At 43.9% G+C, this 25,946-nt stretch overlaps 3 protein-coding genes across 5 annotated transcripts; 2 read left to right on the top strand and 1 right to left on the bottom strand.

Annotated features, from left to right (window-relative positions):
* The first annotated feature begins 559 nt into the window (after positions 1-559).
* On the top strand, positions 560-3,129 carry cldn10e (claudin 10e). The gene is made up of 5 exons (XM_014151775.2): positions 560-1,048; positions 1,351-1,512; positions 1,619-1,700; positions 1,837-1,947; positions 2,053-3,129. Exons 1-5 carry the CDS (start codon positions 817-819, stop codon positions 2,444-2,446), a joined length of 981 nt encoding a protein of 326 aa, XP_014007250.2. The 5' UTR covers positions 560-816; the 3' UTR covers positions 2,447-3,129.
* Positions 3,130-6,119: 2,990 nt separating this feature from the next.
* cldn10d (claudin 10d) lies at positions 6,120-9,002 on the top strand. 3 transcript variants are annotated; one of them, XM_045698491.1, is made up of 5 exons: positions 6,120-6,682; positions 7,821-7,904; positions 8,149-8,230; positions 8,333-8,440; positions 8,557-9,002. In XM_045698491.1, the coding sequence occupies exons 1-5, from the start codon at positions 6,451-6,453 to the stop codon at positions 8,735-8,737; spliced, it is 687 nt and encodes a 228-aa protein (XP_045554447.1). In that variant the 5' UTR covers positions 6,120-6,450; the 3' UTR covers positions 8,738-9,002.
* Positions 8,935-23,960, bottom strand: LOC106575312 (zinc finger protein Dzip1). Its single transcript, XM_045700376.1, has 20 exons — positions 23,062-23,960; positions 22,024-22,223; positions 21,118-21,720; positions 18,929-19,013; positions 18,445-18,581; positions 18,185-18,331; positions 17,935-18,060; positions 17,786-17,848; positions 17,489-17,617; positions 17,145-17,190; positions 16,943-16,993; positions 16,617-16,676; positions 16,210-16,222; positions 16,065-16,158; positions 15,636-15,840; positions 10,768-10,907; positions 10,169-10,448; positions 9,859-9,986; positions 9,572-9,713; positions 8,935-9,477 (listed from the first exon to the last, which is right to left on the bottom strand). Exons 2-20 carry the CDS (start codon positions 22,099-22,101, stop codon positions 9,398-9,400), a joined length of 2,607 nt encoding a protein of 868 aa, XP_045556332.1. The 5' UTR covers positions 22,102-22,223; positions 23,062-23,960; the 3' UTR covers positions 8,935-9,397.
* Between the last annotated feature and the right edge of the window lie 1,986 nt (positions 23,961-25,946).

Raw genomic sequence — 25,946 nt, 5'->3', positions numbered from 1 at the left:
TACAAAGAAGACCCTTCTCATCTTCCCTCACCACAAGAAAATCCATCACTCCCCATGCAACTAATACCATCAGAGAGAGCCATGGATTTACGCATAATTATATGAGGTCAAAGACGTTATGTTTTAATTATATAAGTAAAGCAGGCAGCACACCTAGCTAATAACCTACCGCAGCCCGAGGCAATGTCAACGGACAATGGAAGCGCTTCAATGGACTCTGAAGTTGTAATTCCTCAGGTAATGAGTTCTTATTAAACTAGTTAAGGTCAGACCAGCACTGTATTTAAAATAACAATAATCTTGAGATGAGGTCAAGTTTTGCCGTAGCCATTGGGCCATACTAGGTCATGTTTATGTCCTTCGAATACATTTGATCAGAATTAGTCAAATATTTCAAAACCCAAGGAATCAGCTTGGGACATAGAGATGGATGTTTTTGAAACGTGAGATAAACACGTAGGTCAACATTTTTAGCACCCAAACAAGGTTCTGGGAACCTGAGCAGCAACAGACCCATATCCACTCTCATGCTGTATGGGAAAAGTGACAACCAGGTAGTCACACTGAGCCCTGCTACCAAGCTGTATGACTGGGATGAACAGGTTTCTTCTCTATCACAGCACAGCAGGAGTCTCAGGCTCCACTGGATGGTGGCTCCACCAAGGGGACACACCATTGTATAGACGAGAGAAAAAGGAATCGCCAATAAGTCAGATCTTGAGAAAAGAAACACAACAGAGACGGTCATAATAAGATAACTTGAGGGTTGTCTAGCTATAGAGCATATAGACTGACTCCACACACCAGAGTATCAGGATGAAAATCCGCGTGATGCAGATCTGGGGCTTCCTGATGACAGTGCTGGGCTGGATCTTTGTGGCATGCACCATGGCCATGGAGGGCTGGAAGATCACGTCCATCGGGGGCATGGGCGGCTCGGCTATCATCAAGGTGGCCTGGTACTGGTCTAACCTGTGGAAGGCCTGCTTCACCGACTCCACTTCTGTCACCAACTGCCAAGACTTCCCTGTGCTCTGGTCCGTGGACAGTAAGTACCATAGAGACATGCATAATATATTGTGTTGTAATTCTACTTCTATGGTGGGTATGAAGTTGTATATGAACAAGAGGGACACATCTGAAGACAGCCTGTTAAGTTAATTTACCCCCCAAAAATAGGTTTAAAACGAATTCTGTTAATATGTGACTATTACTGTACTTTATCTTTTAAGCAAACTTCTGTGAGTTTAGACTGTTTCCGTACAGTGACATTGGTTATCCCACTGACGTTATAAAGCCTACCGTAGTGTAAAATGTGACCTTGCGTTTGGTTGTGTTCTTATCAACCAGACCACATCCAGATTGTGAGGGGCCTGCTGATGGGTGCTCTGTCTGTGGGGATGCTGGGGTTCGTACTCAGCCTCATTGGGATGGAGTGCACCTTCCTCGGGGGCAAGGACAAGGCGAAGCACAGGAAGCTCTTCACTGGAGGAGTCTGTCACGTCATCAGCGGTAAACACGGGTCTTTCAGTTCACTTCTCCCTCTATGAAAGCTACCTGGTAGATGCACACTGTAGCAGATTGAGAGTAGCTGACTGACTCACTTCGTCTTATGCAGGCATACTGGCTGCGTCAGGATATGCTGTCTACGCTAAATACGTCTCCGGGGAATACTTCAACCCCTATTTTGACGGATTAAAGTGAGTTGACTTGGATGCAGGTTTTTCCATTCAGTTACAAGATAATATTGATTCTCTCTCTCTCTCTCTCTCTCTCTCTCTCTCTCTCTCTCTCTCTCTCTCTCTCTCTCTCTCTCTCTTTCTCACTCTCACACAGGTTTGACCTGGGCACTCCTCTGTTTCTTGGCTGGGTGGGATCAGCGTGCCATATGACAGGGGGTTGGTTCTACTTGGTCTCTGTGTGCAAACTGCTCTGTGAGGACGAGAGGTGAGTACAAGCATAGCCAGCCTCATCATGGAATAGTTATTCATTTACTCATAACACATTTGCCATTGATTTGTTCTTTCTCATTTTGTATGCTATCTCTCCCAGCAAAAGTCTAGTCATCCCTGAACTTCCCGAGGTTGAGAGCGACCAGGCCAAGTCCACCACAGTACAGTCCCCAGTATCCCAGATCAGCTCCAAGATCAAGGTTTCACCTGCATCTAAGATTTCTTCCAAATCTGCACGCTCAGATGTGTCTGCCATCTCCTCAAAGTCTGGTCAGTCCGGTCGCGTGTCCAAATCAGAGCGGTCTGGACGGTCCTCGAACTCCGGGCAGTCCTCGAAATTTGGCGGTGGGTCTTTGACGTCTGGTCGTCCACCGAGGTCTCATGGGTCAGTGCACTCTGAGGTGAGCAGCAGCAGCAGTAGTACAGTGTCCTCTTTATCCAGCGGGTCAAGAAGGAGCGAGAGAGAACCGTTTATCAAAAACTCCTACTTATGACCTGGATCTGTGCATAGTATGTGTGATTTTGACTGGACCGAACTGAAGTAACAGTTGTATATACTCCATATGATGATATAGCCTTCCCTGTAGCTCAGTTGGTAGAGCATGGTGTTTGCAACACCAGGGTTGTGGGTTCGATTCCCACGGGGGGCCAGCACAGAAAAAAAAATGTATGAAATGTATGCATTCACTACTGTAAGTCGCTCTGGATAAGAGCGTCTGCTAAATGACTAAAAAAAAATAAAATGAAAAAAAATGATGAGGGCTGTCAGAGTTCATCTGTTAACTCAAGTTAACTTTTTTGAATTTTAGTGAACTAATGTTTTTCAATCACGATTAATCACATTGCCTGAAAGCTTTCAAAATACCGTGAAAACATCCAAAATACATAATTTATACAGCTAAAAACAACAATTTGATGTCAAAACAAGTTGACAATGAGGTTTGTCAATTTACCTGATTTGCTAACTGTTACTTTGGACAACTCAATTTGAGCAAATTCTGAATTTGTAATGAATCACAACAAATCCTTTGATTAACTCAAGTAAATGTTTGAATCGTTTGACAACCCAATAATGATCCAGTTGTGATTCTGTATGTGGGGGAAAAGTCTCTGTATCTAATGGCCTGTTTCCTGGGAGTGTTTCATTATCATCAAATAAACTGCTTCATCACATTCATTGTTTCATGTATTGCTATTGATAACGTCATTAAAGCAGGGCTGTTCTGCCTTTCATCAAGTTCTGTCACGACTTCCGCCGAAGTCGGTCCCTCTCCTTGCTCGGGCGACGTTCGGCGGTCGACGTCACCGGCCTTCTAGCCATCGCCGATCCACTTTTCATTTTCCATTTGTTTTGTCTTTGTCTTACACACCTGGTTTCACTCACCCAATTACTTGTTCATTATTTAACCCTCTGTTCCCCCATGTTTGTTTGTGAGTGATTGTTCGTTGGAAATCGGTCCGTTATTGTGGGCTCGCTATATTGCTTTGCATTTGTGTATTTTGAGTAAAGTATGTTGATTACTCATATTGCGCCTGACTCTCTACACCAGCTACACACAGGACCTTTACAAGTTCTCTCTGACTCCGTGTTGTGTTGTTCTCCCTTTTCAAATGATTCAACTGTAGTCTAATCAAAATCAAGATATCTTAAGATATAGAAATAATCACCAACTCTTTTAGATGTTACTTTCCTAATATCGTCAGCACAGTCATATCTGCCAAAGCAGTCAGGGAGGTTGCCTGTAAACAGTCTCTGTTTTTGGTGTTGCCACTCAATTCTGCCCGGACACTGTTTCCTATTTAAACCAAGAGTGATATGCCGCACAGCTGACAGACCGATGCTCCCATCTTGTGCTCTTCTAAGTGAATATGGAATCATTTTTAATGGATGCATTTTTGTGAATTCCGTGACTAGATTGGATGAAATCAGTAACCTTGTAATAGCTCCAGTAACTTACCCTCGGTAGTCCCTGTGAGCAATCCTCTCCACCTGTCCAGACAGAGGCATGTGGAGGAGGTTGGTTCAGATCCTGGGCCTCGTGGTGTCCATGCTGGACTGCGTGTTTGTGTCCTGCACCCTGGCTATCGACTACTGGAGGGTGGCCCAGGTCGGGCGCCACGGTGGATCCTCAATTGTCAGTGTGACCTGGTTCTGGTCCAACCTGTGGAAGGACTGCTCTGAGGACTCCACCGCTGTAGTCAACTGTGTGGACTTCTGTTGACGGTGAAACGTGGTTTGAGTACAAGAATCTCGTCTCGTATCTGGTATCTCTGTGAGGAATAATCAGGAGTCTTACAGGTACAGTGTCTGTTAATATGAATTTTTCTCTAAATTGAACTTAATTAAATAAAGCATATTGGCAGGTTAACACAGCTATGATACATAGTGACTAATACAACAATACATGATAGTTGTGATATATTTTATTTGGCTAAGCTAGGTTCGATTCATTTTGAACATAATGTTACAGTAATTGATTAGCCTCCAAAGCAATGAGATCTGTCTGTGTTACACAGCTTACATCCAGGGAATGAGAGGGATTCTGATGATCACCCTGGGGCTGGTGAGAACTGTGTTTGAGGAAACCAGAGAACCAATGACAAACTGCTATTAACATGCCTCTCTCAGGACACATACAAATCACCTTAACTTAGATGCTTTAAACTTCCTCATCCCGAATAGAAACATTTTCTTCTTCTTTGTCGTTGGTTCCTGATCCCTGACGCATCATCGTGCAGGCATCTCAGACATCGCCAGTTATCGTTTATAAACACGATTTCAGCAGCCATTTTTACACGCCAAAGCAGACCCATCAGAACTAAGGTAATGTCGCAAATAGAACAATCTGATAGGGAAGATGTTGGAATAACAAACTGTATGGGAATGCCAAGCTGTTTTTTGTCTACATTTTCCCTACTCAGGTATGATATTGGATCTGGTCTTTGGCTTGGCCTAGTGGGAGGCTTCCTCATCATATTAGGACCCATTCTGTTCTATGCCACTATATTCACAGTAGCCCATTCAAAAAGGTTAAATGTACAGTACAGTATAAGCGCGTATAAGCATACATGCCTAATTTATATACAACACCACATAAGCATGCTTCTCTAAATATTTCCTTTGTAAGGGCTGTCTTCAGGAATGGACCAAAATGCAGCGGAGTTAGTATTCATCTTTCAATTTAATTATAAAGAACACTATAACAAACAAAACAAGGAAACTGACAGCCAACAGTCCTGTCAGGTGCAAACACACTAAACAAGAAACAATTACCCACAAACCCCAGTGACAAACAACTCCTACATATGTGACTCCCAATCAGGAACAACGATTCCCAGCTGTTCCTGATCAGGAGTCACTAGACACCCACCAGACTGCCACGTCCTGACCCCCAAACTACTACACCAGCTCCATCTGCTGGTCAGGACGTGACATCCTTACCTCCCTAATCTTACATTTGCACACACTGTATATAGATTTTTCTATTGTGTTATTTACTGTACGTTTGTTTATCCCATGTGTAACTCTGTGTTGTTGTTTTTGTCGAACTGCTTTGCTTTATCTTGGCCAGGTCGCGGTTGTAAATGAGAACATATTCTCAACTGGCCTACATTTTTAAATGAAGGTGAAATAAACGTTGAGTGTATGTTTTCTGAATATATCTTAATTCGCTTAATATATTTTCTCTAGCAGGGTGGAATTGTCCCCTTCCTCCAGATTTCCCATGGTGCCCCTCACCAGAGAATTCTCAAGTAGAGAAAACAGACAATCAAAACAGTCACAGGAGCCAAAGGGATCCAACAAGACCCACGTCTTCCGTGACTGGTTGTGATTGTGTGGCATGTACATGTTGCACTGGGAATTAAGTGTTTTTGTATGTAGCTGTTCCGTGTGTATTAGCATGTTTTTCATTTTAAAATGCTATTTTAATTCTTGTGGCAAAACAAATTGTCCAATAAAGATCTACTTTAGGATACTATCGTCAGCCCTACTCTATAGGCTATATTACATAGATCATTATCAATTTGTCCAGAGAATATTGACATGAATCAGTTACATGCACCAGTATCTTGTGACCTTAGCTGGGAGGGAGCAGTTCATCCACTGTGATTTGAGATATAGGGCTATGAGAGAGAGACCTTGTCAAGCCCCCATACGAGGGGAGGGAGAGCGGGAAACAGTGTCAGGGATTGGGAGTGGTGAAACTATCTCCCCCTGGATCGTGGGAAAAGAGACATTTGCTTACTGAGCAAAACCATGTGAGATAAGCCAAACGTCCACAATGCTGGTTTGACTGGGAGGCATCAGTGACATAACAATGCAAGTGCCTGGCTGCACCTTGACTTCCACAGACCGAAGATCCCTGAGCAACTCTGGAACTTCACTCCAGCTTTGTTCACTACACCCATTTCTCGGGTAAATCCTCTTCGTAAACGTAGATTTTTTTTCGTAACCACTGCCAAGCTCGAGGAGAGCATCCTCCTTATCACCATCATCATGAAGCACAGGACGGTGATGATGTACATGGAGATAGGCTGCTTTGTGTCGTGTCTGGCTGGCTGGATTCTGGTGAGCTCCACCCTGGCTATAGAGTACTGGACCTGGTCTGAGGTGGGCAGCGTGGTGCTCACCACCGGCAACTACTTCTCTAACCTCTGGAAGGACTGTGTCTCAGACTCCACGGGGGTGTCCGACTGCAAAGAGTACCCCTCCATGCTGGGACTACCAGGTATGTTCTGGTCAGCTTGTCACAGCTTCCATGGATGTGTGATTCTGTCCTAATATGGACACCGTACATCTCATGATACATGATGGGATAGTGACGCTTACAACTTGGAGGGTTGTTATCTTGATCTTCAGTGCAGTTCGGTGCAGTTGATTGTCATTCAGCAGATGCTCTTATACAGTACTACATTACAGGCAGATAACGGGGCAGAGCAGAAGTATGAATATCATGATCAACATTTTGCAGACGTTAATAGCGATACCATCAAGTGGAATCCACAAACTCCAATATACACAGAGTGTACAACACATTAAAAACACCTGCTCTTTCCATGACATAGACTGACCAGGTGAATCTAGGTGAAAGCTTTGATCCCTTATTGATGTCACTTGCTAAATCCACTTAAAATCGGTGTAGATGAAGGGGAGGAGACAGGTTATAGAAGGATTTTTAAGCCTTGAGACAATTAAAACATGGATTGTGCATGTGTGTTATTCAGTGGGTGAATGGGCAAGACAAAAGCCTTAAATGCCTTTGAACAGGGTATGGTAGTAGGTGCCAGGTGCATGTCAAGAACTGCAATGCTGCTGGCTTTTTCAAACTCAACAGCTTCCTGTGTGTATCAAGAATGGTCCACCACCCAAAGGAAATACAGCCAATTTTACACAATTTTGGGAAGCATTGGAGTGGACATGGGCCAGCATCCCTGTTGAAGGCTTTTGACACGCATCTTTTTTAAGATTTTAGTCATTTAACAGACACTCTTATCCTGAGCAACTTATAGTGAGTGCATACATTTTCATACTGGTCCTCCATGTGAATTGAACCCACAACCCTGGCTTTGCAAGTGCCATGCTCTACCAACTGAGGTACACAGGACTTGTAGTACTTTGGAGAGTCCATACTCTGATGAATTGAAGCTGTTCTGAGGGCAAAAGGGGGTTGTTACAACTCAATATTAGGAAGTTGTTCCTAATGGTTTGTATACTAGTGTATAATACTTAACTGTAGTCCTGTACTTTGACTTCCTCTGTTTAACTGAGTGTTCTACTCTCTGCATCAGTGTTCCTTCACTCAGTAAGGGCTCTGTCCATCTGTTCTGTCATCCTTGGGTTCTTCGCTGGAGTCCTCACACTGATAGGGATGAAGTGCACCAAGATTGGAGGGTCAGAGCTGGCCAACGCACGGGTCACCTTCGCAGGGGGAATCACCTATCTGGCGTCTGGTAAGATATGTTTATGGAGTACCTGATTAGTAACCAAAGTGGCACTGCATCTCAGTGCTAGAGGTGTCACTACAGAGCCTGGTTTGATTCCAGGCTGTATCATAAGTGGCTGTGATTGGGAGTCCTATAGGGCGGTGCAAAATTGGCCCAGCGTCGTCTGGGTTAGGCCGTCACTGTAATTAAGAATTTGTTCTTAACTGACTTGCCTAGTTAAATATGATAATAATAGCCGTTTTCCTCCTAGGATTTGCTGGCCTGATCGTGTACTCCTGGTGGGGTAACAAAGTAAGATCAGAGTTTGTGGATCCCAATTTCAAGGCACAGAAGTGAGTGGATTGTTTTCAATGAGACTGCTGGAACACACTAGAACAACATTGGTTTCAAGTAGTTAACTATACAGTATATGCTTTGTAATTTTTTCTCTTCAGATTTGAAATCGGAGCAGCGGTTTTTATTGGCTGGGGAGGTTCGATCTTACTCATCACCGGTGGTTTCGTACTCAGTTTCTTCTCTGGAAAGGAGGGTCTACGCTCAACGTAATACAATCCACAAAATTCCTGCTTCACTGGAAAGACAAATAGTTTGCATCAGAAGAATATATTTTGTGTCGAATATGTTCATCATCTCACAGTTCTCTTGCTCTGTCTTCCAGATCGAAGAAAAGGCCCCGCAGACCGAACTCCTATGCCACAGCTCGGACCAGACGCACATACACGATGCCAAACTCTTCCAGAGTGACTCCAATGCCACAATTGGTCCAAGGGAGCAGAGGTGGCAGAAAGATCAGGAAAACAAGGACCACTGGGACGTATAGCAGGGACGATTTTGTTTGAGCTGCAGTAGCTCCTGTACCGCAGGAAATACACTGCTTCATATCATTGGTCGTTAGTTACCATGAAAACATTGTGAGAACTGAATCAATTTGGTAACTGTCTCGCCACCTACACCTTGTAGATTCCTTATGTATGACTGTTTTACTAACATATAACTGTGTTCCTTCTGTGAACTGAATTGACATCAAGGAAACGGATGAATGTTTTCATTTGATAAAAAAAGAATGTTTATTACTAGCATGTATAAATATTTTAGATACAAAAACACATTTTCTTTTCTTTCATAGACCACACAAATGTCTTACAAATGTCATGGAAATTGTTTTGACACAAATCATACCTCACATGGAGTGCAATATCACATTTCATAAAACCTCTAAGGTAACAATTCACTATAGCTAATATATAATCTGTATATAAAATAAAAACACTGAAAACTGCCACAAGGCAGATAGCTCCACTGTCATAGGTGTATGTCTCTAGAGCTACACTGTGCCCCGAGTAGAGAGGATCTCTTCGTTAAGTCTCTTTTATATGCAACTGTTATTCTAACAGTATAGGTAAATCATGTACAAGTACATTTCTCTTCCAAAGAATTCCTATGGACGTCATATTGAGTTTTATCATTGTAGAACTGTAAACCCGTATCACCTCCTATTGCTATATATCATCGTTACTCCAGTCGCTGACAAAGACCAGGCTGCTCTTCAGAGTGCTGCCGGTTCCTGCTTCATTCAAACCTGGGGAATGGATAAACATCATCAGAGGCTGAAGGTGAAGGATAAAGGGACCTGAATGGGGCCAGGTCTGTGAGAGAGAGAGAGTGAGACTGACCTGTTTTCTGCCCCTTCCCGGTGGATGTTCCCCAGACACTGGTAGCGCTGTCTGAGTCCAGGCTCTTCCTCACGGGGGCGGGTACCGATAGGTCATCCAACGAGGAGATATCCCAGTCATCCTCATCATCATCGTTTGTATACTGGATCGCCACATAATAGTCCAAATGAACATGATTAATATATGGGAAGATTCTGACGTCAGCAAATGTTCTGTTTGTTCTCTGTGTCTTATGTTACTCTGAGTTGATGATGACCCTGCAGAGAGGAGACGAGAGGATTTCTCACCTTGAGTTCCCGTACAACGGCTTTGTCTTTCCTCTCTGGTAAGGTGGTCACTCCCCCTAGTGGCTTCTTTGGTCCTCTGTCTGCAAGCTGCTTCTCCAGGCTCTTAGTCAAGTCCTTGACCAGGTTATCTGGAAAAACAAATATGGTCAGCACAACGCATAAAAACCTATGGGAAACAGTTTTCAAAAAACACAACTAAAAAAGAAAAGGCTGTAGACTTAGGATATGTGTGTTGTTATCTGAAATTAGCACTTAATACCACACAAAAGGAGTAAATCATATCAGTAAAAACAACAAAAGTCCCTCTTACTGTTTGTAGTCTTCTGTACGTTCCCATTCTGGTCTTTGTAGTTCTGGAGCTGTTGTGGGTCGATCTCCTCCAACTCACTCTCCCCTGTCCACTCTCCCTCACTCTCTACCACAGTGACCCCCAGCTTGGTTGTGTTGACCGCAGCGCTTCTGGGCTGCTGGGGTTTATATGGCTGAGCCTGGGTGGTCCTGGGCTGGCCAGATCTGGCCTGGACCGGTTTGGACTGGGTGAGTTTGTGATGGGGGTGGTCTTGGGTTGTGTTGGTTTGGGCTGGGACGCTCTATGATGAGGGACTCTCTGCTCCTGCCTGGGTTTCTGAGGTGGCTTCTCTTCAGACTCCTCCTCCGTTGACTCGTTGTCTGAGCTGAAGGGAGGGGTCCTACGAGGCCAAAGGCAATGTCATCATTTGAAATGAACATACAATCAATCACTCCCATATAAGGTAATAAGACACAGCTTGTAAGACAACTCACTTTCTATAGTATCCTTCTCAATGCAACAGACTGTAGTCAGATTTCTGATACCACATAAATGAAGCCAGTGGCGAGGTAGTCTCTGGCATGCATTGAGACAAACAGCAAGAGATTCTGACTAGGTACGTACTTGGGAGTGGAGGTCTTGGGCAGGGTACTGGTAAGGGTCCGGGGGGCAGGCTGTTTGGCAGGCGCTGCTGGTGTTCCTGACATCACTTGGGTCACCTTGGAAGAAAGGCTGCTGGACCGTTGTCTGGCCTGGGTCACTTTCGGGAGGGACAGAACAACAACAAATCAGTTGATTAGTTCGTTTGAGGACATCTCGAGTCCTAAGCAGGTTAAAACGGTGACGGACATGACTCCTGTTGGGAGCAGCTTAAGGCTTAAATGTTACATTGATTAAGGGGGACTTGTTTAATGTCACCAGCAGCATGCTAGCAAACTATCACAAGAGAATGGAATCGACACACGAGATGAAACATGAACCCCTCAGCAAAAACCACATGAACATTCTTGAATGAGTTAAAAGTTCTAAGTCCTCATACTCCCCACATGCTATAGACCACCAAGTGCTAACAGTCAGCATCTGGATAATATCTGTGAAATGCTTGACAATGTATGTGATATTAACATAGAAGTATATTTCCTGGGTGATTTAAATATTGACTGGCTCTCATCAAGCTGCTCACTCAAGAACAAACTTCAAACTGTAACCAGTCAGTCAACCTACCAGGGTAGTTACAAACAGCACAGGAATTAAATCCTCACCATCTATTGATCACATCTTTACTAATGCTGCAGAATTGTGCTTTAAAGCAGTGTACCCAAATCCATAGGATGTAGTGATCACAATATAATATCCATATCTAGGAAAACCAAAGTTCCAAAGGTTGGGCCTCATATAGTGTATAAGAGGTCGTACAATATGTTTTGTAGTGATTCATATGTTGATGATGTAAAGAATATTTGCTGGTCTGTGGTGTGTAATGAGGAGCAACCAGACGCTGCACTTGACACATTTATATAAATTGCTTATTCCAGTTACTAATAAGAAAATGACTGTACAAACTGTTAAATCCCAGTGGATTGATGAGGAATTGAAAAATTGTATGGTTGAGAGGGATGAGGCAAAAGGTATGGCAAATAAGTCTGGCAGCACAACTGACTGGCAAACTTACTGAAAATTAAGGACTAAGCTAAATGTGACTAAGCTAAATAAAAATAAACTATACTATGAAACAAAGAAGTGATATTAAAAAGCTTTGGAGCACCTTAAATTACATTTTGGGTAAAAAAGCCAACTCGGCTCCATCCTTCATTGAATCAGATGGCTCATTTATCACAAAACCCACTGATATTGCCAACTACTTTAATGACTTTTTCATTGGCAAGACAAGCAAACTTCGGGATGACATGCCACATCCAAGTATATCAGACCAAATAATGAACAATAAGAACTGTACTTTTGAATTCCATAGAGTCAGTGTGGAAGAGGTGAAAAAAATGATTGTTTTCTATCAACACTGACAAGCCACCAGGGTCTGACAATCTGGATGGAAAATTACTGAGTATAATAGCGGACGATATTGCCACATCTTCAATTTAAGCCTACTAGAAAGTGTGTGCCCTCAGGCCTGGAGGGAATCTAAAGTTATTCCGCTACCCAAGAATAGTAAAGCCCCCTTTACTGGCTCAAACAGCCGACCAATCAGCCTGTTACCAACCCCTAGTAAACCCCTGAAAAAAAATAGTTTTGACCACATACAATGCTATTTCACAGTAAACAAATTGACAACAGACATTCAGCACGCATATTGGGAAGGACGCTCAACAAGCACAGCACTTACACAAATGACTGATGATTGGCTGAGAGAAATTGATGATAAAATGTAGAGGTCGACCGATTGTGATTTTTCAACGCCGATACCGATTAATCGGCCGTTTTTTATTTATTTATTTGTAATAATGACAATTACAACAATTCTGAATGAACACTTATTTTAACTTAATATAATACATCAATAAAATCAATTTAGCCTCAAATAAATAATGAAACATGTTCAATTTGGTTTAAATAATGCAAAAACAAAGTGTTGGAGAAGAAAGTAAAAGTGCAATATGTGCCATGTAAGAAAGCTAACGTTTAAGTTCCTTGCTCAGAACATATGAAAGCTGGTGGTTTCTTTTAACATGAGTCTTCAATATTCCCAGGTAAGAAGTTTTAGGTTGTAGTTATTATAGGACTATTTCTCTCTGTACGATTTGTATTTCATATACCTTGAACTATTGGATGTTCTTATAGGCACTTTAGTATTGCCAGTGTAACAGTATAGCTTCCGTCCCTCTCCTCGCTACTACCTGGGCTCGAACCAGGAACACATCGACAACAGCCACCCTCGAAGCAGCGTTACCCATGCAGAGCAAGGGGAACAACTACTCCAAGTCTCAGAGCGAGTGACGTTTGAAAATCTATTAGCGCGCACCCGGCTAACTAGCTAGCCATTTCACATCGGTTACACCAGCCTAATCTTGGGAGTTGATAGGCTTGAAGTCATAAACAGCGCAATGCTTGAAGCACAGCGAAGAGCTGCTGGCAAAACGCACGAAAGTGCTGTTTGAATGAATGCTTACGAGCCTGCTGCTGCCTATCACCGCTCAGTCAGACTGCTCTATCAAATCATAGACTTAATTATAACATAATAACACAAAGAAATATGAGCCTTTGCTCATTAAAATAGTCGAATCCGGAAACTATCATCTCGAAAACAAAACGTTTTTTTTCTTTCAGTGAAATATGGAACCGTTCCGTATTTTATCTAACGGGTGGCATCCCTAAGTCTAAATATTCCTGTTACATTGCACAACCTTCAATGTTATGTCATAATTACATAAAATTCTGGCAAATTAGTTCGCAACGAGCCAGGCGGCCCAAACTGTTGCATAGACTCTGCGTGCAATGAACGCAAGAGAAGTGACACAATTTCACCTGGTTAATATTGCCTGCTAACCTGGATTTATTTTAGCTAAATATGCAGGTTTAAAAATATATACTTCTGTGTATTGATTTTAAGAAAGGCATTGATGTTTATGGTTAGGTACAGTCGTGCAACGATTGTGCTTTTTTCGCAAATGTGCTTTTGTTAAATCATCCCCCGTTTGGCGAAGTCAGCTGTCTTTGTTAGGAAGAAATAGTCTTCACAGTTCGCAATGAGCCAGGCGGCCCAAACTGCTGCATATACCCTGACTCTGTTGCAAGAGAAGTGACACATTTTCCCTAGTTAAAAGAAATTCATGTTAGCAGGCAATATTAACTAAGTATGCAGGTTTAAAAATATATACTTGTGTATTGATTTTAAGAAAGGTATTGATGTTTATGGTTGGAGCAACGTGTACCTAAGCGATTATATGCAACGCAGGACAGGCAAGATAAACTAGTAATATCAACCATGTGTAGTTAACTAGTGATTATGATTGATTGATTGTTTTTTTATAAGATAAGTTTAATGCTAGCTAGCAACTTACCTTGGCTTCTTACTGCATTCGCGTAACAGGCAGGCTCCTCGTGGAGTGCAATGTAAAGCAGGCGGTTAGAGCGTTGGACTAGTTAACCGTAAGGTTGCAAGATTGAATCCCCTAGCTGACAAGGTAAAAATCTGTCGTTCTGCCCATGAACAAGGCAGTTAACCCACCGTTCCTAGGCCGTCATTGAAAATAAGAATGTGTTCTTAACTGACTTGCCTAGTTAAATAAAGGTGTAAAAAATAAAATAAATAAATAAAAACATTTAGGCCAAATCTGCATCCAAAAATACCGATTTCCGATGGTTATGAAAACTTGAAATCGGCCCTAATTAAAATCGGCCATTACGATTAAATCGGTTGACCTCTAATAAAATTGTGGGGGCTGTCTTGTTAGACTTCAGCACAGCTTTTGACATTATCGATCATAGTCTGCTGCTGGAAAAACATAAGTGTTATGGCTTTGCACCCCCTGCTATAATGTGGATAAAGAGTTACTTGTCTAACAGAACACAAAGGGTTCTCTCCAACATAATCCAGGTAGAAGAAGGAATTCCCCAGGGTAGCTGTTTAGGACCCTTGCTTTTTGAATCTTTACTAACGACATGCCACTGGCTTTGAGTAAGGCCAGTGTGTCTATGTATGTGGATGACTCAACACTATACACGTCAGCTACTACAGAGACTGAAATGACTGCAACACTTAAAGAGCTGCAGTTAGTGTTTCTACCCATTCTGAAACTATCAACAAGGCAGGTCCTACAGGCCCTGGTTTTGTCACACCTGGACTACTGTTTAGTCGTGTGGTCAGGTGCCACAAAGAGGGACTTTGGAAAATTGCAGTTGGCTCAGAACAGGGCAGCACGGCTGGTCCTTAAAAGTACATGGAGAGCTAACATTAATGACATGCATGTCAATCTCTCATGGCTTAAAGTGGAAGAGAGATTGACTTCATCATTACTTGTTTTTTTAAGAGCTGTTGACAAGCAGAATGTACCGAGCTGTCTGTTTAAAATACTAGCACACAGCTCGGACACCCATGCATACCCCACAAGACATGCCACCAGAGGTCTCTTGACAGTCCCCAAGTCCAGAACATACTTTGGGAGGCGCACAGTACTACATAGTGCCATGACTACATGGAACTCTATTCCACGTCAAGTAACTGATGCAAGCAGTAGAATCAGATTTAAAAAGCAGGTAGAAATACACCTTATGGAACAGTGGGGACTGTGAAGTAACACAAACATAGGCACAGACGCATGCATACATACACGATAACATACGCACTATACACACACGTACACATGGATTTTGCGTTGTAGATGTGTGGTAGTGGTGTATGGGCCTGAGGGCACACACTTAGTGTGTTGTGACTTATGTAATGATTGTATTGTAATGTTTTTAAAATTGTATAACTGCCTTAACTTTGCCGGACCTCAGGAAGAGTAGCTGCTGCCTTGGCAAATACATGTACCTTGAGTGGGTTGTTTTGGTTTGACCCGCTGCTCGGGGGCAGAGTCACTCCCCGTCCTCTTGTCCTTCAGTCTCAGACGCAGTGTGTGAGCCACATCCTCACGGTGACGCCAGTAGTCCGGAATGTCCCTCGCCGTACTCTCTCTTTCCGAGCGCACCTTAGCCATGAGATCACTGTACTCGCTGCCTCCGAGTCCCCTCAGCCCCTACAGAGTTGTGTTGATTAGAAAGCGGAAGACGCTTAACTATCATAAGGATTATCTTTACTGGGGAAACAAATGATCCCTCAAGTCTATTAGTGAAGTCAATTTGTTGTATGTTTTTGATGGTGTATCTGTCAGGCAGACTCTTTAATGGCATAGATCTTCCACAGAGTGTGATTTTAAAGATTCCATCGTGTATTTGTACTCATGAAGGTACAGTTACATACCGGTTTGACTCCCAGGGACTCAAGCTTCTCTAGGAGTGCCTGCTCCAGGGCGGGGCGCAGCTCCCTCTTGATGTTGCGGTTCTTCCTCAGGACACTGGTCACCGAAGACGGCTGCTTCATAACAACAACTGGCTTCTTCTAAGACACGCTGGACGAGTCTATGACAAGCACCAGACAGGTACAGTACATTTACACACATACACTTGATAACACACTCAAAATAACACGGACGCCTTTGTAGTTTCTGAGGACAGGCTGGGCAAGCATGAAAACGATTTGAGAGCGAGAGGTGCATACGAGCTTCCTTTTCTTCCATCTACAAAGGACCTGTGCCATAGATAGCTGCAGCTAACAGCCACAGGATTCTGGAGAGGGACGGGCAGAAGAGAACATCTTGCTGCTTTTTTGGGCCAACGTGGCTTTGACTGTCTCGACTTCACAAATGCTCACTGACTACATGGCAGGCATCACAGACCGACTCACACGTCCGTGCAGAGAGCATGCATGGAGCAGACAGACAGACAGACGCCGCTGCCGTCTAGACTGTGTTACCTTTGTCCTCCTCAGACAGCTCCTCTATAGGATCCAGTTTAGGAGCAGAGGGAGGCTGCTCTGATTGGACAACACAGGGGGTCAGAGGTCAGACAAGAGCGGGAATTAGGAGGAGGCAACTCAGGTAGAGGGAACAATAACACTGATCTTTAATGGTGTCTCGTTGGGTGGTCTGATCAACAGGGAGAGATCGCTGACAGAACAGTCTTGTACGTGCTTGCATACCTTTTGTTACATGCTAGCATACCTTTTCTCTGAGCAAAAGGACGCAGATGTCTAGATTGACTGAGCTACTTATTGTTGGGAATCTCCTGCTAATAACTTACCCTTCACTACTCTCTTTGGTTTAGGCTCTGGTGCTGGGGCTGTTATGATCACTGAAACATACAAAGTAGGAACAATAGTCAGTAGTAAAAGGTTCTTTACAGAACTACAAACCGCTAATATCCAAGTTAAAGCTAATATCCAAATTTGACAAATATAAACATAGTAATACAAAAAATTAAGTCAAAGAAAAAGTATGCATACCTGGAACTTCTACTTTAGTAGGTGGATTTGAGGACATATACTTTATCTGTGAAATGAAGAAGTACAATTAGCTACATTTCTTAATTATATATATTTTTATGTTTTGTATTCAAAGCTGTTGAACCCTAAGGACGTGATGTAATTTAATTTAACTTCTTAACATGCTTATGAAGTCAGAGTGGCCTTGACGACTACACTATATGAGTGTGTGAAAACATGACACGTCCATCCGGCGCCATCAATCCAGGATTTCCTGTATGAGGGCCAAGTAGGCGCCCTGTTTCCTGATATTCCCAGCTGCCCCGTTGGCTGGGTCGCAAGGGGGTGGTGGTGAGTGTACTGACCTGCTCTCGCTGAGAGAAGATGATTAGGTCCCGCTCCTGAAGCCGCTGGTCACTCTCCTCCTTCTGCCTCTGGCTCTGCTGCTGCCACTCCACCACAAACGACTCCAACCTGCTTAACTGATCCTGCCACTGAGAGGAAACATAGGACAGACATAGATGTTAGAGATCCCACTGCGATGGCTGCCTCTTTCAAGGCTCTCCGCTGACCTTGATTGAACTATTCAACAGAACTCACAAGTAGTTCTGTTAACCAGTATTCTTCATGAAAGCTTCACAGATATGTCATCCACATCATACCTGATTCTTCTCGCTCTCATGGTTAGCCTTCATTTTTTCTATTTTTGATGTAAACCTTTCTTCCTGTAACAAAATATATAGTTGATTTTTTAAATGTTTTATCACAACTTGAAATATTTAAAGAGAATAAGTACTGCTCAGCTGCTTACCAGTTTCTTGTGTTTCTGATCCATCTTCTGTACCACAACCTTGTTTTTTTCATCCATGTCTTGGTCAGTCTGCTGGGGAGCAGGACTGGGCCTCCTCTCAGGATTGGTCAACTGGAGATCCACTTTCTGTACAGATCACATCAAATCATTCAAACAAAAACCTCCCTGACTTACAGAACCAAATCACCAACACATCAGTTTGAATTGGACACAGAACCATGAAAGTCAGTGCTTTGACAAATGGACTAACTTGTTGAAGAAGAGCGTTCCTGTTGTGAAGCATCTCTATCTCCCCCCGGAAACCGTCTCTCATCTCCTCTATCTTCCTGTGTTCTTCTTCCTTCCATCTCTCTAGCTTTCTCATCAAATCCTGCTGCATGGACTGCTGGTCTGTTTCCTACAGATGAAAGAGAAGGAAAATGGTCAAAACATATACGCAAGTGCAAACATTGCATTCAATAACGAAGCTAATCAAAGCCATGGAAACAAGCACGGTTCTTATTGTCCCACCTGAGAGGCTTTGGCCAAGAGGGCTTGCCTCTGTGACTCCAGCTCAGATGTGGTGGAACTCAGCTGCCCTTTCAGCCGACTGATCTCCTCTTCATCTGCAACGCTCTTCACTTTCCTCTGGTTGCCTGTCCTTAACTCTGAGAGAAACAATAACAGAGACATACTAATGAAGAAAAAGTTAGCCTAACTAGTGTTTCAGGGCCTGGGCTCAAAGATACACCTCTCTCTTTCTGCTAGACTGTGTGGGAGTGAGTGATGTCTACTGCTGCTGCAAACTAGAGCGGGATGTCATAGGAACTGGTTTCCCAGCATTGTAGGAACACTGTGGTGCGCTTGGGGACACCCATCCCAGTGGGACTCCCTATGGGACTGTCAGGGGACAGGGTGGTTGGCTGCAGCGAACCTTCTTACCTGACTGACGGTTACTTTCCCTACCGTTCTCTCTAAACTGATGATCAAACCTTTTAAAGCTCTCTTGACTTACGGCTGTCGTACTCGTCTGCATGGCGACGTTGCATATGATTCTGGAGAAAGGAGGAATTCAGGAAGGCTTTATCACAATGTTGACACTAAAGGAAAAGAAAAGGAAACGGAATTATACATCTACAGTACATTCCCATGCAAAGATTGCAATGAATCAATGGTCTGAATACATGTTGTTTGCTACCTTCACTTATAGATCAAATGTAAAGCCAATTTCATAATAGGCAACTTGGACTGTGTGTATAAAATGAACACATCTGAACCCAAAGCTCAAGACGTGTCTATACCATCTACCATTAAGCTTTAGGGACTGTTTCCTGGGAGACAGATCGACATAGCGACTATACCATCTACCATTAAGCTTTAGGGACTGTTTCCTGGGAGACAGATCGACATAGCGACTATACCATCTACCATTAAGCTTTAGGGACTGTTTCCTGGGAGACAGATCGACATAGCGACTATACCATCTACCATTAAGCTTTAGGGACTGTTTCCTGGGAGACAGATCGACATAGCGACTATACCATCTACCATTAAGCTTTAGGGACTGTTTCCTGGGAGACAGATCGACATAGCGACTATACCATCTACCATTAAGCTTTAGGGACTGTTTCCTGGCAGACAGATCGACATGGCGTGAGTGACGTGATTCACTCCGGATGCCTTGCGTCACCTCGCTCCAGCTCACAGGGGGAGTGACAGACGGGGCAGATTAAAACGCTGGAGCAACCACATCACACACCACATTTAACGCCCGACACCAACACAGCCTGCATCTGTGCCTTCATTCAAATTGAACCGCACTGCCACCGATACCTTGTTGCGCCGCGTGCTGGTGCTCTACCATGCTGCAGGGGAAGTGGTGGTTTTTACAACAGAGACCCTTGTTGTTGTGTGCTGTAATTACATTGCTGCTCTGGAATAACTTTGGAAATGGCCAGTGAAATTGAGTTAGGTCTGGTCATTGATAGAATCAAGGCGGTTGTGTGTCTGTTGCCATCCGTTTGCCGTGTCTGAAATGTGCGCGACGGTAATTAAAATGCGGACTAAAACGTTCATTTTCTAGATTGCATTGACAACACACACACAAAACTACTACAATTTAGGCAACATTTCTGTGCTTTGCAGACAATTAGGCTAGATAGTCTATCAAATACACTGTGCATTCTGTATATCTGTTGAAGTTACTGTATCTGTAAAATAAAGCTTGACGCAATACATTCGAGTACCTGTGTGAAACAACCAACACATCGAGGTCTATTTTTGGATGCATGGTGGCCCATCAATTTTTGAGCTGTACAGACGCCTCCGTTATCTACGTGCCTGTTAGCCCGGCAGGGCACGCTCACCTAGCAACAATGCTCAGTCATATGAAACACTAGGTGTTGTCTTGGCAACAGCTGGGCCCTGTTCAACAGCAATGCCCTTTAAAAGTCTGTTATCTGTTCAATAAATGCATACATTTCTGGTGTAGAAAATAGAACGTCAAAACGTCACGTTGACGCGAGACCAATGTCATTATGGAAACATGAATGAGGGTAGGGGAGGTGGTTCAGTAATTTTGGTTATGTCTCTTGCCACCCTTTTGTAAGTGGATTAAAAGAAGTAGGTCTGATTATCCCCAGCTGACACCCTCTGCTCAGAGCACAATCCTATCGTTTAGGTCCCAAAACAAGGCTGATAATGTTTACGTCTACCAATCCTTATAAAGTGGCCACATTACAGCTACGGGACGAGGTCAACCTATTTCCAATACTATGTCTCTGATTTAAATGGTCAAATTCATTTAAACAAATCAAATTTGATTTGTCACATGCATCGTAAACAACAGTAGACTAACAGTAGACTAACAGTGAAATGCTTACTTCCCAACAATGCAGAGAAAAAATAAAAAAATTGAAAAATAACAACAAGGAATAAATACACATTGAGTAATGATAACTTGGCTGTATACACAGGGGTACGGGGTAATTGAGGTAGATGTGTACAAAGATGAACCCCTGTTAGCATTCTCACTCTCCTGACAATGATAATTGAACAAAGCTAAAGCAGCTCTGAATATCGCCTGGGGGAACAATGGCTAAGAGGAGGACCCAGGAGGAAAGGGGGTGGGGGGACTAACTGTTGTACAATACACATGGAAACAGACACCGAGAAGAGGCGGCAGCGTGAGGTGGTGTTCAGTACCTTATGGCAATTAGTCATGTTGATCATAGCCTGCTGGTTGAGGGCAATGATTTTCTTCCTCTGCTTCAGCTCCGTCTTCAGTACCTTGGCCTGGTCCGCCTGCTTCTGCTGCTGGGCCAGGAGCTGCTGGTGCTCGCGGGCCTGGGTCTGCAGCCTCTCCTCAGCCACCCCAAGGCTCAGGGTCAAGTACTCTTGGGAGTGTAGCAGGTACTCCACTGTCAGCTGGGCCAGGCGGAAGAGCTTGAGCAGCGCCGGGTCCACGGGGCTCTGGCAGCAGACACAACGCTCCCACTCCACGTTGCAGAAGGTCACCCCTGTGATGTGCTCCTGCAGGGTCTGGAAGTCCAGTTCGCTGGCCACCAGGTCCACGTCCACTGCGCTGATCCGGCGCCAGTCAACGCTTTCGCGCCGCGGACGGAATTTGAAGGGCGGGATGGTGGTGGATGTGGAGGCAGACATGGCTGGTGGGGGTGGTGCTGGAGGACACCGGCTGCTGGAAGAGGGCTGGCTCTGGGGGGAGTTTAGGAGGGAGGGGATCCCAGCTGATGAGCGGGTCCCTTGGGTCTCTGGCTGGTATGGGTAATAGATGTTATTGTAAAACGGCTGAAAAAAAAACAAGACATTTATACTAGGTTATTAGTTGGGATTTGATTTGTGACAGACAACAAGGAAGGGATTATTGTGTGCTACAGATGCAGCATTGTGTGCTAGAAATGCAGCCTCTCAAACAAGGTCAGGGAGAAACAAACCTTCTGCAGGTATCACAGCAGCACAACAGCAGCATGAACACAGAGTAGAGAATATGGAAGAAACAAAGCAAGGATTCCACCACTCAGCACATGAATGAACCATATGAGATGACACAAAAAAGGCTAAGCATTACATTCGTATTCGATGGTAATCTACCCAGTTCTGCTGATGTCGAGTTGATGCCGTGTTGTCCTTACCATCGTGGATTTCATGAGCCTTTATGAGATTGAACATAGAGAACGAGTGGTCGTTTCCTATTGGTGCACGCCCCCTTCAGCTGTACGCCGCGACACCGAGGCAGGGCGTCCTCTCGATCACCATGGAGACAGAACGGCGCGTCCCACTTTACGGGCTCCCTGAGGAGACACGTTATCAAAATATTGCACCTAATCCATCCTAAATGATACCACAATGCACGCGACTGCAGCATCCTCGCAAGCTGGACGTTTTCAATGTTTTTGTGAAGCTACTGATACTGTAGTAATAACATATGACCATGTTTAATTAATGTTCTGTTATTCTGACCACGTGATATCCGTCTGGCTGACATCGGCAACAGAAATGCTTAAACTTCAGTCTTTTTTTCTATTTGTGCATTAAAAGCCACATAACCAATTGAGTCAAGTGAGGTTTCAAGCTCTCAACATGCATGACATTGCTTGATCGGTATTACCAAAGCATCACCCACTTCTGGTTGCCCCTCTCAAATTACGGGCACTGTGCCTCAAAACAGTTCAAGTTGGGACAAGTTGAGCCCAACAAAAGAACAGAACGCATGTGGAGAAAAAGTAAATTGATTTAAAAAAAACGTTAGTTAGCTAACGTTAACTAGCTTTAAATGTAACTAGGCTATATTAGTTAATAGCGGAGTAACTAGTTATTTAGCTAGCTAAGTAACGTTTATTTTGTAGACATTAACAAAATAGCAACCAGTAAGTCAGCTAGCTCACACGTCTGTATTTTCAAAAACATCCCTAGCTAGTGGACTAAACTCCACTCCATGGTGAAGGAATGGAGTGGAGTTTAGTCCGTTAGTTACTACTTTCAGCTCGCTAACATTAGCTAGCTAAATTGGCTAACAGACATTTAATTTAGCAGCAAACAAATGTATTGAACATGGACTTCATGAATGTATCTCATAAAATAAATAACATTCTGATCTAATTCTAAGATTTAGTTAGAACGCAAACTTACCGTCCGCAACGTTTTTAAAGTCCATAAAAACTGTTTTTTCACGGGCCTCAAACTTGACTGGAGAGACCGCGGTGACGTAGAAGCTGCTCATCGCCGGGGAATTAGAGAACTCAAACTGCTGAGATTTAGAAAAGGGGGGTTGACAAATGTGGGTGTTAGTCTATTATCCCCTGAATACGCAATTGCATATACACATTTAGAGCCACAGTGCTTTTAAAATTTTGTTGGCTGTTGGCCGATACTTTTTAGCCACAGTCGTTGTTTTTATAGGCAAGAAAAGCAACGGCTCAAAGTGGTGTTCGTTTTTAAGCGGTTTTTAGTGGCTGAAGGACTCCCCATTGTGGTGGGGAGTCCTGAACTTCCCCACAGAGATGTGTGCCTTGTTCTGCCAGAAGATGTCAGTAGTTGGTCCTTCACAAAAATGTTTATGATTATCCATCACTGGCATGTCAGCTGTTTTAGTTGAGGGCAGTGAGGCCAAACAGCTGTGGGGGCAGGGAGAGAACACAGCACCTCGTTGTTAAAAGAGACAGAAAGACACTGTGGGGGGCATTGTGCCAGTCAGTGCGCGCACGCGCACACACACACACACACACACACACACACACACACACACACACACACACACACACACACACACACACACACACACACACACACAGTGAACATTACATTGTTCATTTAACAGATCGTCTAGTGCTGAACCTGCTGATGGGGTAGACGCTGACAGTAGACGCTATGTGAGCAGTGGATCCTGGTACATTTCCCTGGTCAGTCCCCAGACTGCACCACTAGCATCAGATAGAGGTCCTGATAAATAGAGGATTTAATTCAGACAGACAGACAGACAGACAGACAGACAGACAGACAGACAGACAGACAGACAGACAGACAGACAGACAGACAGACAGACAGACAGACAGACAGACAGACAGACAGACAGACAGACAGACAGACAGACAGGATAGCCCCAGGCAGACCGACAGGATAGCCCCGGGCAGACAGACAGAGACTTTTCTCTCAGGGGCTTTTCCAGGAGCAGGCAGGAAGCCCATGCTGGTGTGGTGTGGCATCCCAATGAAGCATCCCACAGTTCAGCAAAAGGACAACATGTTGAAGATGATGTGTAGAGGTCCAAGTTTCACCCAAAGGCGCCTGATCCCAGGCCCATTAGATGCATACTCCAAAGGTCGATATCGGTGATGTCTGGGGCCCTTTGGAAGGTGAAACCATCAGAGCCACTTCAGCAACTATCAAGCTGAGTGACAAGTAAAATTGCAAGACAAGTGAGTGCTACACTGTCATCGCTATGCATCTTATCCTCCACTTTTCTCCATGTCTCGAGCCTAGTGAGTGCGGTATAACAATTGTGCAGTATCTCAGAGCTGAACATTCTGTAGAAATGGTCCTTTTCCTTTCATCCAAGCCCCTTTGTTGTCTATTTTTGACAGGCGAGCCGAGGAGTGTTTAGATACAGTGTAGTGAGGTGACTCGGCCTCGTAGGAAGAGAACATGAAAGGAAATAGCGACGAGGACAGAGGCAACCCACGGATCCTTTTATTGTCTACCCACAAACACATGTTGCAAAGTTCACTGGGAACCGAGGACTCTGTGTTCACAGGTTGTGCGTGATTCGTTCCTGGAGATAGGGCGGAGAAGGCTCTAAGAGTGTGAGAGAGAAGGAGATAGAAGTAGAGAGATTACCAAGAATCTCAAAAGTAATAAGAGGTAAGAGTCAGGGAGAGGTACCTGTATGCTGCATGTGGACTAGGACTGTGCTTTAGTGCTCTAAAATGGCTGCGTCCTCTTCTATCCTTTCCTGGAAGGTGAAAGGTCTTGTTGTTTTCACGCACCTCCTACCTGGTTCTATATCACAGGTCATCAAACCAAAGGTCAAATAGGGGGTGCTTATTTTTGTCCTGTTTCACACATGTACAAGCGTGTAACCTGTATAAGCGTGTGGTGTGAATTGGAAATATGTTTTTGGCATATGCCACTCCCCCTGAGAAACCCTCGTAGAGTGGGGGCCGCGGTCAGGGATCAGCCATTATTGACAGCGATCCTGGAGAAATTAGGGTTAAGTGCCTTGCTCAAGGGCAAATGGGCCGCTTTTTTCCCACCTAATCACCTAACAAGTGAAGCAGCAACTTTTCAGCTACTGGCCCAACGCTGGTCAGCGATAAGGAAGGGAAGATAGTTCACAAGAGTCACAGCTTAAGAGTAGGTGGGCTCCAACACTCATGGAGGAACTGTGAGACATGAGCACTTCTCACCGTCTTCCAAGATAGTGCTACGTGCGACACTGAATAGTATCATTTGTATGTTAGTGAGTAGCACTCACCGGTTCTGATGATATCTATGTGCTTTATGTCATGTGACATCACATCAAGCTGTGTTTCGCTCCCTTTGGCCTGGCTCCAGCACACAAAAAAAGTAATCATCTTGTTATAACACGTCTCTTATAAGCAGTAGTCATTTCTAAATGCTTCCTCCCCGCTTGTCTTCCTGGAATATTCAGTTATACAGCTTTTAATCAATATGTTTGGGTGTCTTCTTGACTTCTGTGATGCAACGCTTTCAGACTTTCAGTCTCTCTATGTAACTCACTGTGTAAAGTCTGCACAGTATCACTCTGGTGTTGGAGGTAGAGAGTTCACACAACTGCAGTGAGCCAAGCATGGCAGGAGGGGAAGTGTTTGAGTACTGGCTGTTGCTATCCAATAGGGAGATGGGAAGCTGACATCGACATATATTAACAGAGATCATAGTGTATATCGATGTACCTTGTTAGCAATGTTAGCAAATACATAGGTTATGGCTCCACGTTTTATTCAATTGAAATACTTGAGTTCTCTAGCTCAGTGTGCGGGTAGAGAGCATCAGTA

The sequence above is a fragment of the Salmo salar genome, chromosome ssa17 (genome assembly GCF_905237065.1).
Source record: "Salmo salar chromosome ssa17, Ssal_v3.1, whole genome shotgun sequence".
NCBI lineage: Eukaryota > Metazoa > Chordata > Actinopteri > Salmoniformes > Salmonidae > Salmo > Salmo salar.
The sequence above is the reverse complement of the archived record's forward strand: the minus strand, read 5'-3'. Positions and strand labels throughout refer to the sequence as shown.